This window comes from Porites lutea, chromosome 9 (assembly GCF_958299795.1).
Source record: "Porites lutea chromosome 9, jaPorLute2.1, whole genome shotgun sequence".
Lineage (NCBI taxonomy): Eukaryota > Metazoa > Cnidaria > Anthozoa > Scleractinia > Poritidae > Porites > Porites lutea.
In genome coordinates this window covers 6134415-6151510 of record NC_133209.1, presented here as the reverse complement: position 1 = coordinate 6151510, position 17096 = coordinate 6134415, and the positions used below count along the sequence as shown (strand labels likewise).

The following is a 17096-nucleotide window of genomic DNA, read 5'->3' as shown; positions in this document are numbered from 1 at the left end:
CTGCTCACTATTTAACATCAATTATCTTTTCTTGTCCTAAATTCTGGAAAAGAATAATTTTTATGTTTCAACCCTTTAAATTTGTACAGTGGTTTTAACCTACGACCATCCAGCTCTTCCTATGAATAAAATAATTGCTTCTCATCAAAGACGATGCGATGCGGTTTTAAAAAATTTCTCATCTACAATTCTGGCGATTTAGCTTCTAGAATTGACCTATTTAATGGTTTGCAGCTGATGTCACGGAGGCGATGCTGGTGGTCAAAAACAAAAGCGTTTCCCTTCACGGGGAAATAATCTCTATTTACATGCAAATTTTGTGAAACAAAATGTTAATAAAAAAGTATTAATTGAAAACCAATTATTCCACAAACTCTACCAATAAATTACAAAATTCTCATCTTGGGACTTTCCTGCTAGCAGAGTCTATTTTTCCGTCAATTATGAAATAAGGGAAAAGTACAGTGTCGCCCCAGTAATAAAAGGAAAAGTAAAAAAATGGGAAACTTTGGACAGTCGCTTGCTCCTAGACCACGTCATAAAAATAATATTATTTATTATTCCAACTTTTAAGTCTGTGGATAGAATCCTATGGTGTTACCATTTAAGTAAAACCTTTTTGGCCGAACTTTTGCCTAGTGACGTCTATTTCTAAGAATTTTTTTTTTTTAAATAACTTTTTATGTTTTTCTTTGGCAATTATTAAGAATGAAAGAATTAACCCATTCGCCTATGGGAAAGTTGGTGAAAAACGCCTTCTGAAGCTAGTCAAGCCGTTTTCTGGTCACTGGTGCCGGGCGATATAGAGTCAAGTTTCTTTAAGTTTATTTCAAGTTTATTATTTAATGATTGGCTTCGTGAAAATGCCATTGTCAATTGGCTAGTCAAGAGTTTGGAGGTACAGGAGGGTAAATCTCCCTCCTCACAAAACTTGGTTTAAAAATTGGCGGCGGGCAACGACTCCTGCACTTAGTCCTATAATGACCTTCAGAGCTTCGCCTCTACACCAACATACCACGCGAAGGGCGCCTAACCGCCGTATGTATGTATACGAAGATTTTTTTGAACCGGGGGGTACTCCCTTATGTAAGCCATGTAGGTATGTGCCGCCCCAAAGGATAGGGTTTTTGCGCCATTTCGGTCTGAAAACGGGTATAGATTTTGCCCATTTTGGTCTGGAATTGGTGATGGTTTTCGAGGAAACTACAGAAGTGTATAAATGTATTTGTCATTTCAATTCCAAATGAATCAGAAAGAAAGAGTAATAAGCAAATTCGAATTGGATCTTAAGAAATCTTGTTTGAGCTCTGGCCTAAATTCTACCTATACCAGATCTGAAAACGGTTATGGATTTAAGAGGCCGGAGGCCGGGTCTAAAAACGCCAGGTATGGAAGTAGGGTCTGAAATAGGGTTAGGATTTGGAGAACCGGGCGGCACACACGCCCACCAAACATTCCCGGGAATATTTTCCCCGTACCTACCAAATATCTAATAGAAATACGCTATCTTATATTAAAAGAAAACTGGTTCCAATTTTTCGGTAGCAACTAGGCTACAGGCCCATAGAACAGCCATGGGAACAAAGATGGCTGCTGCTTTTGCTAACATCTTCATGGCCAGAATAGAAAACCCAATGTAGGGACAGCGCTGTATTGAACCGTACCGCGGTCACCAGAGGATTTTTATCGCGTGCAGCGGGATGCTTCGGCTGCAGGCCGACAGATCTTTGGCCGAAGGCAGAAGTCACTTGAGGCGAAGCCGCGAGAAAAAACGCTTTTCGCGTGGGTCACCATAAAGACTTTGCCGAACCGAACACCGCCCATAAAAAGTCTCTGGGCACCTAGTAGGGATATTGAACTGCTGTTTTGGAAAAGATAGTATATTGACGATGAGTGTTCCTTATGGAACACAAGTCTAGACAAAATAGAGAGCTAAAAATAATTGTGGAAAAGGCAAATAACTTTCACTCTACTATCAAATTCACGGCTGAGATGTCAGAAATAGAGACCACTTTCTTGAACACAAAAGTGAACAAAGGGGTTAGATTCAACAAGGAACCAATCCTAGACGTGCAAAGACATCATAAACCAACCAGGAGCCCATGAGCCAACAAAAGCCTTTCACGTACTCGCGTCAACAACCAGACGTGAAGAAATGCTTCATTAAAGGAGAAGCGCTCGGGCGTCTAAGGACTGATTCCTCTCAAACCACTTTTGAGAAAACATCAAAAATTTAGAAAACCGCATGATAGAAAGAGACTACCCTGTCCCTATTGTGAGAAAGTACCTCTCTCAGTTAAAATTCGCCGACAGGAAAACATCCCTTCAACAGAGCAACAAATCCGCACGTAAAAAACTACAACCTGTTACAAAAGTTTGTAGTAGGTGCACATTGCTGGCTGAGAACTCTTCCATTAGTCTTGCTGGGAGAGAGGAACAGATACATTTTTCCCAACAATCTCCAAAAATGCTTTGAAGTTGTTTTTAGTTTTTTTTTTCTCAAAATGTCCCGTTGGGTGTCCCTGTATTGTATCGTAGGGTTAGATGAAAAGAACTGCAGGTAGGCAATGGAACAGGATTTCAATTGGAATTTTCGGGTCCACTTGTTATGGTTTTCCAGGTTTTTCTTCGGTTTCCTTGACTCACTCTGGCAAATCTCTTTTCCCCTGCACAAGTGAGATGACAAAGTTGACCTTGACCGTTAAAACTGATTACGTCATGAGCGGTACAAGGGACGTGAAATAGGTGAAACGATAGAAAAAAATGAATAAAATATATAGCAGTGGACATAAAGAAATTACTTTATTTTTAATGACATCAAATCCACCATGATCCTATCTTATTTACAAATGAAGGCAAAAATTAATCACTTTATTAAAAGGAAAAGTTAGGGTTTCTCAGTGTAACAAGTAAACTGTTTCCAGGGAAGAAAAACGTCACACAACCACAGTCATTCTTGCACCTGTAGTCTCACAGTAATAAAGTGAAATGTGGCACATGAAAGGCCATTGATTTCTCTCACAGAAGACTTTTTATTGACTTGAAAAATGTTGGCTTGTTCCCACAAAAAGGCAGTTTCATTCCTGTGTGGAGTTAAATGCATAGAGTGAGATCATGTATAAACTTTACAATGTAATTTAGTAGTTATTGAATTGGGTGGACTGCAATAGAGCTATTCAATATCCCTGATGGATTTAAAACGTCAAAATCTACATTTTCCTGTGTTGTCCTATGCTACATGTATATCCTAGGAAAAAGTGGCTAAAGTTGAAGTAACAAGAGAAGCATCTTGGGTAATCAAGTGTTAAATTCTCATGACACAGTTGATTGACTGAACATCGATATTACAATGGGCAATTGCATGCTAATCTTTCTTAGGGATTAGGCCTTACAGAACTCAAAAGAGAAAAGAGTCAATAAATTAGTACCTTCAAGCCGGAAATGTTAGTAGTTAAGTATCTCTTAACGTGGAAGAAGAAGCCCAAAAATGTTTTATAATTGTATGAGAGTCAGAGCTGTCATTAAGGGCTGTAGCCCCATAACACCTATTACAGCTGAGCTCACTCGTTATGACTGGCGATCAAAGTGGAAAGCTTAAGGTGACACTAAATTTCTTTTTCAATTCAATTTTATTATTCACACTTTATAAAATATTTACATTATATATAGTAAGGTAGGAATACTAATAAAGGAGAAGAAGAGGAAGAAAAAAAATTAATGGCTTGGGTAGAAGTGTACGGTGGTCAGAGGAGCTTAGCTTTCGAGTTAACCACTGAGATGTTATGGGTGAATCTTCATTTGCTGTGGCTGCTTCAAAACTTGAAGAAAGGCCTAAGTGTCTGAACATCTGTCTTTACGTAAGCATAATTTGTGACAATTCAAGATGGTAGACTTGCCTAGTGACAGCACATGATTTTAGACAACAAAAACTGCACTATCTTTGATTTACAAAGGATCCCACCATTAATGTAATGTGGATTTTATTTGGGCTGCTGTCTATTTCCAACTTATATTGACTGGAAAACTGTACCATGTGAAAGTACTGCCACAGAGAATTCATTTGAATAGAACCACAACGCAGGATTTCCTTCACCCACTCAAACACAGGTACCCAAGGTCATGAGTGAGAATGGTGTTGCATAACAGAAATATTATAAGGGTTGTATGGGAAATTTATTGATCGTTATTCAATGCATGAAAATAGAAATAAAAACACATCAAATATTCTTGCCTTGTCACTTTGTCTTGTTTGTGGTATGTTCTTAGAATTTCTGGCCATTTCAGCGGGATTTTTACAATAATTATAGTTCTACCCTCACTCTCTCTCTCTATAACTCTAATAATTTTATAACCAAATGAAAAAATATATTGCTTGCTAGAATCACACTGAGACAGCCAGAAATGCTAAGAAAATACATGTATCACTAGTGATATGTGTTTCGCGGGTAGGGGAACACATATCACCAGTGATCGTAGCATCAGTATGTTTCCCTACCCAGGAAACACATGTAACTAGGGATATGTCTTCGGTGGAACACATATCATGGGAGACCACATAGTTATGACAGTGATATCACATATATGTGTTGCCCCAAACACATATCCCTAGTGAAATGTGTTTCCCCTACCAGGGAACACATGGCATTCCTGGAAAACATATACCCAGAGATATGTGTTCCACGGGTACGGGAACGCATATCACTAGGGATATGTGTGTCCCGGAAAAGGGAACACATATAACTAGTGATATGTGTGGTATGGTAAGGGAACACATATCAATAAGGATATGTGTTTCACAAGTAGTCATCTCTGTTCCCGGGTAGGGGAACACATATCACTAGGGATATCACTGTTATGTCACAGTGATATGTGTTCCCCTGTCCTTAGTGAAATGTGTTTCCCCTAAAAAAGAAACAGTGATATGTGTTCTCTGACCCGGGAAGCACGTATCATGTTTCCCGGGTAAAGGAACACATTCCACTAAGGATATGTGTTTCCCAAGTAGGGGAACACTCATCACTAGTGACTCGCTTCCCCTTCCCAAGAAACAAATATCCCTAGTGATATGTGTTCCCCTACCTGGGAAACACATATCGCTTTAATTCTAGTGGTAGGGGAACACATTTCACTAGTGATATGTGTTTCCGGGGAAGGGAAACGCATATCACTAGTGAAATGTGTTCCCGGGATGGGGAACATGTACAGTACATTTTACCATAAACAAGACAAGGAGACAAAGTAAGAAGTTTTGATGTTTTAATACCCTAAATAATGATTGATAAATTTTCCATACAAACCCTTATTGCCCACGAAGCAACCGAGCTAAGAAGCGTGGTTGCCTCGGCGGCAGATTTATAGTCCCGCACGATGTAGGCAAAAACTCTCAAATTCTGCATAACCCTCTAAAATTTGCATTTTTGAACATATTTGGGTGTAAGTAAGACCCCATATTTGCGTAGTGACGTCATGGTCTTGTATTTATAACTCGTGGTCCGAAATATTGGGTGATTCAGTGTGCAGCTGTTGGTTGTCTGTTCAAGAGGTTAGGAAGCTCTAATAACAGGTTAACAAGCTCTAATACGATTTCTAGTTTGAAAGGGCAATTAGTGCTCTGGTTTGCTTTATAAATTGTGTTTAGAGCAGCAACTGATCAAGGAATAGGGTTTTACGCTCAAATTTTTGTCAGAACCAGCTTATTCTTTGCAGCTCGATTTACAATGAGGTAGCGTGTTCGCTTCTCCACTCAGAACCAGGTTTACTGTGTTCTCTTTTGCTTTGTGAATTGAATTTTAAGCAGTAGTTGATCAAGGCATAGGGTTATATTCTCAAAACTTATATCAGAACTAACGTGTTCTTCGCAGATCGATTTACATTGAGCCAGTCCTCAACAGGTTTGCGGACCTATTTTAGAATTTATTCATGTCTTTAGATTTTGTCAACCAGCATGTTTTTTTGATTTACATTGAGACAGCCCAAAACTCCCATGAGGAATGCAATGAATTTGCGGACCTTTTGTTTTGAAGACTATCATTATGCCTTTCAAGGGAATCTATGACCTGTGACACTCGCTCATTAGATCTTTGTATTTTATTTAAGTTTATATTTTTATACCTCTGATACATTCCACCCCATTCTTGTGCTTTTTACATACTGGTATTTTACTTTACACCAACCTTTTCGTATGTATATTACCACGCGAAATATTTTTCTTATCCCTGATGACGCTGTTGCTCGGAATTTAATTATTATTTTTAATTTCAGCAGTCAAAGGCCTCATTTGAACTTCATTTTTCTTTCTAACATTTATAGTTTTGATACAATGGAATTTTCTATGAAACATAAGTGCTAACTTGCTCATATTTACCAACAAAGCTTCAAGCTATGTTGTTATTGTTTAATAAAAGTGAAAGCCTAGAGTGTGCCAAAGTTGTTGTTTTGAAGTTGGGTGCCATCCTTTTCTATAGCAAAATCCATTGTAAACCTCTAAAATTATGAAAATATATATATATATATATATATATATATCTGAATAGGCACATTCCACAAAAGATAAACGAATTCGCCTCGTTGGCAGTTGCCGGAAGGTACCCCTAGTAATATTTCTGTTACACGACACTATTCTCACTCGTGAGCTTGGGATACCTGTAACTCAACGTTAAAAACCACTTACAAGACACCATCACTCACTTTGGGAGGGGGAGGTTTATTATTAATTCACATTCACATAGGGGGAGTTCATTAATAGAGGGTTTTCACTCATTTGCCCACCATCTATGTCTACTTATTGGAAAACAGGAAAGCATTATAAAAGAAAAGAGGTCAACTTCCAGCAGATTTTCTTTCAACACAACTTGGCCACTGCTTCATTGTTTTGGAACACCAGTATGGCCGCTGTGATGTCATGTCAAAACAGTCAATAACTAAACTGTGCAAGAAGCAGTCTGGAAGAGTCTCACACAGGGTTGTAAGTTATCCGGGCCCAAAAAAGCTCTTGAAGGGAGTATGTTATGGATTGTGAGTTATATGTATTACTTTGTACAGGTATCTATAAACAGTGTTGAAAACGATTTTTGGTAAAAAATGTTCATGTACTCACAAGCAGCTGCCTGCTCCATTCCAGCCATTGCAGCTAGATGGAGAAAAGAAATATATTAATCAGGGTGCAAAGAAAGTTAATTTTACAGCTTGCCCTTCGGGCAAGCTGTAACTAACATCTACTAGCCCGAAAGTCATTTTTACTAGCCCGAAAAAAAATCAACAAGCACCTAACACGCACGTGACGAATATCTGCTAAAAAAAATAATAAATTTCTCACTTCAGTTCAGGATCGAAACCTTTTGTTTACGTTCCTTGCAAATGATTATGAAGCAAAGTTTAGACAAATAGCTTTCTCTGAATCAGTAAAAATTAGTCACGGGCAACATTTACCTCCGAAGTTTTTTTCAATATCTGCTTTTACTTTATGCGCCTCGTCTGACATGTAATGCGATACCTCGTCTTGTTTCTGCAGATTTCACTTCGTTGGAGCGACTTTTGGTCCACACGAATTTATTAGGAATTTAAAACATTTGCCTTACAGTACTTTTGTAATTTTATTTCTCCGAAAAATCTTCGCTTGCCCGTCGGGCAAGTTAAGCACAGAATTCACTAGCCCGATTGCAAAATCCACTAGCCCCGGGCTGTCGGGCACGACTTTCTTTGCACGCTGATTAATACACAAAAATGTCAAAATACACAGTGTGCAGGTGCAAAGAAAGTCAGTTTTACAGCTTGTCATTCGGGCACACTGTAGTTAACATGTACTAGTCCAAAAGTCATTTCAACTAGCCCAATGCTCAGCAGGGTTGATAACAGTTCTCAGGCAAGTTAAGAACATAATTTACTAGCCCGATAGTAAAACCCACACAGGAAAAAATAATGGATTCCCATTTTGGGATATTTTAGGGTATTTAAAGAATACCCATAAAAATCCCAAATTTGGCAAAGTGAGACAAGTCCCAACCAGGGAATTCCCAACCAAGTTCCCTGATTGGGACTTGTCTCACTCTTCCAAATTTGAGATCTTTGTGGGTATTCTTTAAATACCCTAAAATATCCAAAAATGGGAATCTGTTATTTTTTCCTGTGCTACTAGCTCCAGGCTATCAGACACTACTTTCTTTGCACACTGGTGTGCAGGATTTGACATTAGTGCCGTCCCACTCACCAATGTCAGTTTGAAAGCCTGGGTTGTGAATGGAAATCACAAAGTTAAGTTTTTGAACTTAACTTATAAGGGTTTCATTTAACTCACCTTCTCTTTCTGCTTTTTCTCTTGCATATCGTTCGGCTAAAAGCTGACCTTTGGGGTACCAAGGTGCATTCTTGTGTTTCTTAATCAGCTCTTTATATCTCTCTTCTGAGGTTTCTTCAAATATGTGCCCTCTGTAGCCCAGACCTAAACCGACACTAGTCCAGAAAACATGCATCAAGGGTTCTGTAGGGGTGAAATGGCACATTTACAGTGATACATTGTATAATGGCGGATAAAAACAATAGGCAGAAAACTTCTTCCATTGATGTCTTTTCCTCTGTCCACTATTTTACCCATTAGTGACTCAAATTCTTTTTCTCAACAAGGTGTTTATCATACAGCTCAACAGAGTAACGTCATTATTGACTTAATATAAACATTTTCCAGCTGTTGTTGTTGTTTCTTTCACAAAGCAAGTTGCAATGTCTGGGATGTTACCTAGCCTGCGGGCAAGCTCTCCTGGGGTTCCTGAGGGTACGAGGGTGGGGAAGGGAAGAGGGGAAGGAGCGCTTGCATTCCTGTCTCATAAAATTGAATGTCTGCGTCCCAGAATGGGATGTGAAATGCTGATTGGCTGATTTCTAATCAAGTAATGACGTAATGTTCAATGCAACAGGCAGTGGTGGTGCTCAAAGGGCTCACACAAGCGAAGAAAGCAAGGCATGTATAGACTTGCAGTAAATATATAGGAAATCTGGGAACGACAACTACGACAACAATACAGCTGTAAAATTTGTGTTTACTGACTGATCAAAGGTACAACAAACTAACTAATAGAGAACATAAATTTAGGGGGTGTTAAAGTTATGGATTGATTACTTTACTACTTTCTTAGCATTTTGGCCAAAATTGATAAAAACTGAATCGGTGATCCCACGCACGCTCGATCAATACAGTAAACCAACACCAAGAAGACAACCAAGGGAAACATACGATATAAATACTTACTTCTCCACATGGGTAAACCTCGTACAAGATTAGCATAACATGCTGTAAAGAAACCGCCAACTCCGAACCAGACTACTGTCCTAATCATGTTTTAAGTTTGATTAAAAACAGAGATCAAGTGATCTGCAAAATCCAAGATGGCGCTTGATCAGGCAAAATCTTAGCGGCCAGGCCTTTTTGGAGTACCGCTGGCTGGTCACTAATGGCGGCTCGAGATGGAGGCTAATCTCTTCTCCAGGGTCTGGGGACGAGGTTGGAGATGAAGGTTACGCAGTCACGCAGCTAGGTCACGCTGAATGGGATGAAAATGGACAAGATCCGAGAAAAGCACCGTATAACTATTACGGACATTACGCTGCAGTAAGAAATCTCTTCACTCTTACTTTCTTAGTAATTTGAATGGTTTTAGAGATGCAATGTTTTGCATGTCAGCAAAATAATTTCGAGGTTCTGCCGGTGAAAGCATGTATGGCAAGCATCAGATTAAGGACTGAGCACGGTTATGAGCACTTTGCCATAAGTTATTGAAGCCTCATTTGGAAAAGAGGCTAATATAACTTGATGCGAAAGTAGAAGGAGAAGTTGACTAGAATTTGTTGTGACGTCTTTCACCAGGGTGCAAAGAAGTCAGTTTATCAGCTTGCTGACTCGTAGGATTAATAGATAATTTAGTATTATTTTATTAATTATCAATTTACACCTTTAGTTAATCAATTATTTGCTTTATTAATTAATTCATTGTAATAACAATAAGCAATTATTAGAAAAGGTTTTTTGATATCTGGAATAATCAAGGTTGAGTAAGTGTTAACAGCCAAGCCAAAGGCCGAGGCTGATAACACTTTAATACTGAGACCTTGATTATTTAAGGATATTTCAAAAACTTTTTTTTTCTTACACATTGTTTTGAAGAAAGTAAGGATGAACACAGCATTGCATGGAACACACTTTGCGCTGTTGTTGGAAATCATGCATTGTGCGTGCAACCTATAGATTAGTCAGTTATCTGCCAGCAGATAACTAACTAATCTGTAGATTGTGCTGATTTCCAAAATTAACTGTCTGGCTCTTAGCCAATGGGAAGACATGAAATGAGTACTATGTATAACAATAAACAATTATTCGATAGTGTCTTTATGGAATAATCAGGGTGAGTTGAGTGTTATCAGCCCTGTGATAACCTTGATTATTCTGGATCACAAAAACTACTTGTAATCTGAATCTTATATTAATTTTGTTTAATTACAAATTGTTTGAAGAAACCAATGATAAATGCACCATCACATGTAACAGTTTGACATTGAGTTTGGAAAGCATGCATTATTGTGCTGGCAACCTACAGATTAGTCTGTTTTCTTCTCTAAGATAACTAACTATATATATCTGTTGGGTGATTTCCAAAATTAGATGTAGGTTCCTAGCTAATGAAAAGGCAGATGGTACAATGAATGATAATTTTCATAATTTCACTTTGTCAGATCAAGACATCATTTGATCCACATGAGTTCATTATAAATTTAAATGATTTGTCTTACAGTTCTTCTGTGATTTCAGCTGCCCCCAAAAATGGGTGAGTCAAGGTCAAAATTCACTAGCCTGATCACAAAATCCACTAGGCGCTAGCTATCGGACATGATGTTTACAGAACATACAATTTTACACTGTTTACAGTACTTAGAACTTTCCTCACCAGCGTGCTATCTGCTATGGTTCAATTTCATCCCTAACTTAATTGAGTGATATTTTACTTGATTTCAAACTCATCGACAACCTTAGAGACCAAAGGGGTTTCAGTCAGGGCAAAAATGGAATGGCTCCTGATTGAGAACAACAAATCCCAGCGTTGACGCCATATGTGGGTTGAGTTTGTTGCTGGTTCTCTCCCTTGCTCTGAGAGGTTTTTTTCCAGGTACTCCAGTTTTCCCGTTTCCTCAAAAACCAACGTTTTCAAATTCCAGCTAGACCAGGAATCAGGTAGACAAAGAACCAGTTTGTGGATGTGCTACCTCCAAATCATTACTTATTATTTATATTTATTTATTTATCCTTTGTATTTCTTTTTGCCCAGTTAGCATGTGAGTCACTTTTGTGTGTTCCTACACACCGACAGCAGGTTTGTTGCCTGCTTTCTTTTCTGCTTTTCTGGTTTGGTCCTCAAGGCATCATTTTTTGCTGATTTTTCTTTGATGGTCTGTTTGACCGATTGGTGCTCATTTTGGTTTGGGGTGAGAGATTTCTTTCCACTACAAAAAATTATTTGAGAGATGGTTTTAAATATACATGTAAACCAAGCGAGGTGGTTTCACATATTGTACATTCCTGTAGGTGATTATGTGCAGTTGAGTTATGAATGTGTTAAGCATACATTTTGTTGAAAGCAGGTTTTTTTTTTGCTCATATATTATGCTTAGGAGGTGTTATTGCACTTTTTTCAAAGCTTTGACAAATGATTAGAGAATTTTATAGGCTGATAGACAAAAACTTGGCAGAAATTATCTAAATCAATTTAAGTGTTGATAAGTAAAACATAACTCACTATTTATTACATCAACTTGATAAGTTGTGGTGTCATTGTTCTCTTCCTGCCCTTCCTAGTCTTTTCCTATCTGTTTTCTTCTTCTTCATCATCATCATCATCATCATCGTCATGGTCATCATTATTATTGCACCACCATTTTGGTGACATAGTTAAGGGACTACTAGTTTGTCATACATAATTCTGTACATATAGTACACTGCTGTCCGAACCGGAATCCAGGAAATTTTGCTCGTGGAATCCGGAATCATGGACTTTGGAATCTGGGGTCCTACTAAAGATTGGAATCCAGAATTAGAGTTCCCTTGAAAAAGACTGGAATCAGTACCTGGAATCTGGAATCCACGGCGAGGAATCCAGAATTCAAGTCTGTCTTGGATTCCCTTACAAGAGGTGATACATAGTTCCTACGGATCAAGGAAGTCCTGGCAAGTCATAAAAATTAAGAATTTCAATTATTTTCCAGACCTGGGTAGTCATCGAGTTTAATTGTCGGTCGTGGAAAGTCACGTAAAATTGATCTATGAGTTAGTGGTAGATTAGTGACTGCAAATGTGAAAGCAAGAACAAAATAAGGTAGAGACGAGAGAGAAAAAAGCGCAAACGAAACGCGTTTCGGTGAAAACAAGAGTTTGTGTTTGTTAAACTGAGTTAGATAAAAAAATTCACCAAAAATAAGTATAGTTTTGACAATTTTCGAAAGTGACAGCTAAACCCAAGGACATAAAATACCGGAAAGTTCATAGAAAATGTCATGGAAAGTCAGGGCCAGGCCTTCAATTCGTTTAAGCCCTGCCATATCGTTGAGGACTACAGCTGTATACCCGCATTTCAGAGCATTCTACCGTGTTTCTTGAACTCGTCAAACTCAATTATTGTCGTTCTTGCAATCCGCACGTGGTGTTCCATAGACCCGATATGCTGCTTCTTCATAATACAAAGGCGTATCACTACAATAGTGCACTCTAACTTGACCATTTGACTGTTCGGCTGGTGTGGCATTGATGTTGATTTGCATATCCAAAGCTTTTTGACCAGAGGGACGTGTTCCGTAAGCTCGGAACTCTGCTCTTTCGATTTGCCTTTTCCACATGTTCTGTTCTTGACTCATCTGGCGAGATTTCTGCAGCATTTCCGCTGAGAGGTAGCGAAACTGGCCATTTGTTCCTTTTCTATTTTTCTTTTTATCGTTCTTTCGGTCTGGTAGCATTAAATGCATGGCTGTGAAGTGAAAGAGAGAGTTTGGTTTAGCTTACTATATAAAGACCATTTTCTAAATAGATTTTCCGAACCTTTGGCCTTTTTTATACCGGCGGTGAAGCCAAATGAGGCAGCGACCTTATGAGCAAAAATAGCTTGAAAACAAGCGAGATTAGGAGCACCTGTGATTTAAAAACAACAACAACAACAACAACAACAACAACATGAAAAACAACAATATGTAAAACAACAACAGCAAAATCGTTTTCTTTTCAAACATCAAAACTGACTGTACCTATAAAAGTAAAGATTTTGTGTTTTATCATAATCCTCAACACCCCTCCCAGATAAACTTTTCGCGTTTCCTTTAATCTTCTAAACCCCGCCTAGATAATAAATGAAATCACCTTATAATTACTTAATTACCATTTAACGCAACTTGCGTAAAAAAAAAAGAGAAAAACGTACTAATGACAGGGAATGGAATAAGGTTAAATCTTCATAAAGAGTTGATATTCGTTTTTAAAAGTGTAAGATGGCTCTGGATTTTAGAGTAACTATTTTCTTAACCTTACGTCTTCCCATAAAGGGTATTAAATATATCCTGTATAAACTGGCCTCTGATATTTAAACATTGTTGCTTAAAAAGAATAGCAGTGGTCATGAAACAAGTCTATGACTTTAAAGACTTGACCACGCCTTTTCAATCAGTTTGAAAGTCCGCAAAATGTGTATATTCTTGAGTGCAAACTTTTAATTGTTCCGTAGGGAAGGTGACCGCGAAATATGTCTTCGAAGTCTGATAATCTGAACCTTATAAGCCTGAGGTTGTTGTTGTTTTACTGAAAGGGTTAACTGATCCCGACCATATGCTAAGTTGTTTGTTTTCGGGAAAGATTTTGACCACGCCTTATGAGCCTTAGCTTATAGTTTTGAGAGTTATGTATAACCGAGCGCTTGCTTATTTGTGGTGTTTTTAGAAAACAGGGGTGGCCATGAAACAAACCAACGAAGTTGTTTTAGCACGCCGTATCAGCCTTATTTTGTTCTTGTTTTGTGTGTTTTATGAAACTGAGCATCTGCCAAGTTGCGTTGATTTAAAAAAATAGCGGTGGCGGTGAAACAATGCTATGACGTTAAAGACTTGACCACGCCTTGTCAGCTTCGGTTTGTTGGTGTTTTGAGGATAAATTGAAACCAATCATGTGCTAAGTTGTTGTGTTTTCACAAAATAGCGATGAACATGAATCAATACTATGACGTTATTTGACCACGCCTTATCCGGCCGAGTTTGTTGTGAAATTGAACTTGTGTTAATTATTATTTTTAGTGTACTTTTCAAAGCCGTGCTAAATCACGTTGTTTTTACAAAAGGGCGGAGACTTCAAAGTAGGTTTATTGCATTCAAAACTGTGACCACGCCTTATAAGTCTCAATTTGCTTTTGTTTTTATTTTGAGTTTTCTATTTATCCAAACCCGTTTGCAAAACGGCAGTGATTTCAAAATAAGTCTATGGCATTTAGAAGTGTAACCACATCTTATTAGCCTGAGTGTGTCATGATATCAAACCAGTAGTAACATTTCTACATACCAGCGGAACCTTAGTAAACATCCTTCTCCTCCCTGTTAGCATCCACCCTCCTCCCTTGTACGTCCAAGGGTTAATATACTCGCGCAAACAAAAATGAAATCATGTAATGCGAAACGGCGACGGCAACGAGAACCGCAAAAAATAGCTTTGCACATGCAGCACACTTTTTTGTTCATTTCTTTGTCGTTGTTTTGCACGACTAAAACGTGAAACTTCCTACTTACACGTTTTATGGAAGAAATGTCATATTTGGTCACAAAAAATTTTGTTGGTTGTGTTCCTGTTCGCTTTTTTTTTCGCTGCCACTTATTGTTCACCTTGCTGGCCGCTAGCATTTCTCATTTTCTCTCTCACCGCTGCGATAAAATTTTCCTGTTGATGTTCTTCCAGCGCTATCTCTTTCTCTGTTATCCATGTCAGTGTAGACATCAAAATATAGTGAAAACAAAAAAGACTCGGCTTTGTTGTTGATTTTTCTCTCTATAAGTCCGGGTGGCACTGCAAGAAGTAAATGTAACATTTGACATCGGCTTACATGCAGGGGTGGACGTTCGGACGGTCACGTGATGACAAAAATTTCTCGGATCTACTGGTTACCATTTTTTCTTACCCATGGTGTTTCGCTATTAGGTGATGTGGATCTAGTGCCCACCAAAGTAAGGTTTAATTGTGGGCGACAAGAGGAGCCCGCAATCCTAATCTCTAGGTTGTTAATACGGATGCGTCGCATGTACGAGGCCAGCATTCGTTTGGACTTCACTAAGAATGTATGGAATGCACAGAACGCAATTTGATCACACGCGTTTGAACCTTCTGTTACTCGTAATCTGATCACGCGTGTTTTGATCATTTGTCACGTGAAACTAACGCAAAGGACAACGATTGAGCAAAAGCGTTTTGACCTATGATCGTTGTCGCCCGCTCTCCGTAACCTTTGGTTATTACTAGTTATAAAGAAAATTTACCAAGGCGATTTGGGGATTCCTCTCTCATACATATTATTATATTTTCATTTACTGCACAGAAAGTTTTCTTGGCGACCACGAGGTGCGGTTTTAAGAACATGTGTTCACATAATGGGACTGTACGATGCGTTGGCTGTATCAGTGACCATAGCTAATCGATAGAATTTTTAGTAGCTCAGTGTTTAGAGCATCCAACCAATGTATAAATGGTCCTTAGATCAATGGTTACACGAACATACATACATTATTTTTATGCAGGTCGTTTGTGGTACCTATTAGGTGATGTCGACCTAGTGCCTATTAACGTAAAGTTTAATTATAATTATAAAAAAATTATCAAGACAATTTGTAGACTCCTCTCGCCATACATATGATATTTTCATTTACTGCACAGAGAGATTTCTTGATGACTTCGAGATACACTCATAAGTACTTGTGTTCACATAATGTGACTGAACAATACGGTAGTTGTATTAGCCTTAAATGTAACCATAGCTTATCACTAGAGTTTCCAGTAACTCAGTGGTGAGAGCATCCAACTAATATAAACGACTAAAGGTTCTTTGCCCTTCTGGAACTTTTTTTCAGAGTTCTTCTGTCCACACATATCACTCTGTTTTCATTAAAATGAGATGAAAGTAAAATATTAAGAATTTAACTACAGTAATTGTAAACATTACTTCGAATCACTATAAATAATTTCCAACGTCTTTTTTTGTTCCCAGAAAATATTCTTGATACAGTATCTCTTCAAAAAGAGATGCTGTAGCAAGAATGTTTCAATTTTTTTTAAAGTTGTTTATTGTTTATTGGTTATTCTTCTAAGCCAGGGCCTCAATTCGTTTAAGCTTTGCCATGTCGTTGAGTACTTCAGTATTCTATCGTGCTTTTAGAACTTGCCAAAGCCAAGATTTGCGATACTTTTTAGAGATACCATATCAAGAATGTTTTAACTGGTTTTCTTTAAACATGCCTTACAAGAATAAGGTTGAGCGGGTTCGACATAGGATATCGGCAGATCGTTCCATTGAATAGGGGCTAGGTGTGAGAAAAAAAAATCGAAAGGATCATTGTCAGGGCGTTGTAAATAAAGTTCAAGTTTGTCTCCCAAATTGTCTGACCGTCATGTCATGTTTATTGGTTATTCCTCTAAGCCAGGTCCTCATTTCTTTTTATCTTTGCCATGTCGTTGAGTACTTTTCCCGGTGTTTAGCATACTATTGTGCTTTTAGAACTTGCCAAAGTCTATTTTTGTTCTCTTTAACAGGCCTTGCCATGCGTACGTGGTGTTCCATAAACACGATATGCAGCTTCTTCGTAATAATCGTAATAAAGACAGTTATCACAGCAAAAGTGTACCCTGACTTGATCAGTACATTTATATACTGGTGTACTTTTCATATTGGTTTTCATATCTAAAGCCGTTTGATCAGGGGGGTGTGTTCCATAGGCTTGGAACTCTGCCCTTTCGATTTGCCTTTTCCACATGTTCTGTTCTTCACTCATCTGGTGTGATTTCTGCATCATTTCCTCTGAGAGGTAGCGAAACTGGCCTTGTCTAT

General features: G+C 38.3%; 1 protein-coding gene across 1 annotated transcript; it reads right to left on the bottom strand.

Annotated features, from left to right (window-relative positions):
* Positions 1-2783: 2783 nt before the first annotated feature.
* LOC140947608 (uncharacterized) lies at positions 2784-9414 on the bottom strand. Its single transcript, XM_073396756.1, has 4 exons — positions 9242-9414; positions 8294-8476; positions 7097-7129; positions 2784-3083 (listed from the first exon to the last, which is right to left on the bottom strand). Coding segments are annotated over exons 1-4 (306 nt in total). The 5' UTR covers positions 9330-9414; the 3' UTR covers positions 2784-3081.
* Between the last annotated feature and the right edge of the window lie 7682 nt (positions 9415-17096).

Coding starts and splice junctions, on each gene's coding strand:
- LOC140947608 (XM_073396756.1), bottom strand. CDS start 9,329: ATGATTAGGACAGTAGTCTGGTTCGGAGTTGGCGGTTTCTTTACAGCA. Junction 8,477..9,241: donor AGGTTTACCCATGTGGAGAA/GTAAGTATTTAT, acceptor TCACCCCTACAG/AACCCTTGATGCATGTTTTC. Junction 7,130..8,293: donor AGAAAAAGCAGAAAGAGAAG/GTGAGTTAAATG, acceptor TTCTCCATCTAG/CTGCAATGGCTGGAATGGAG.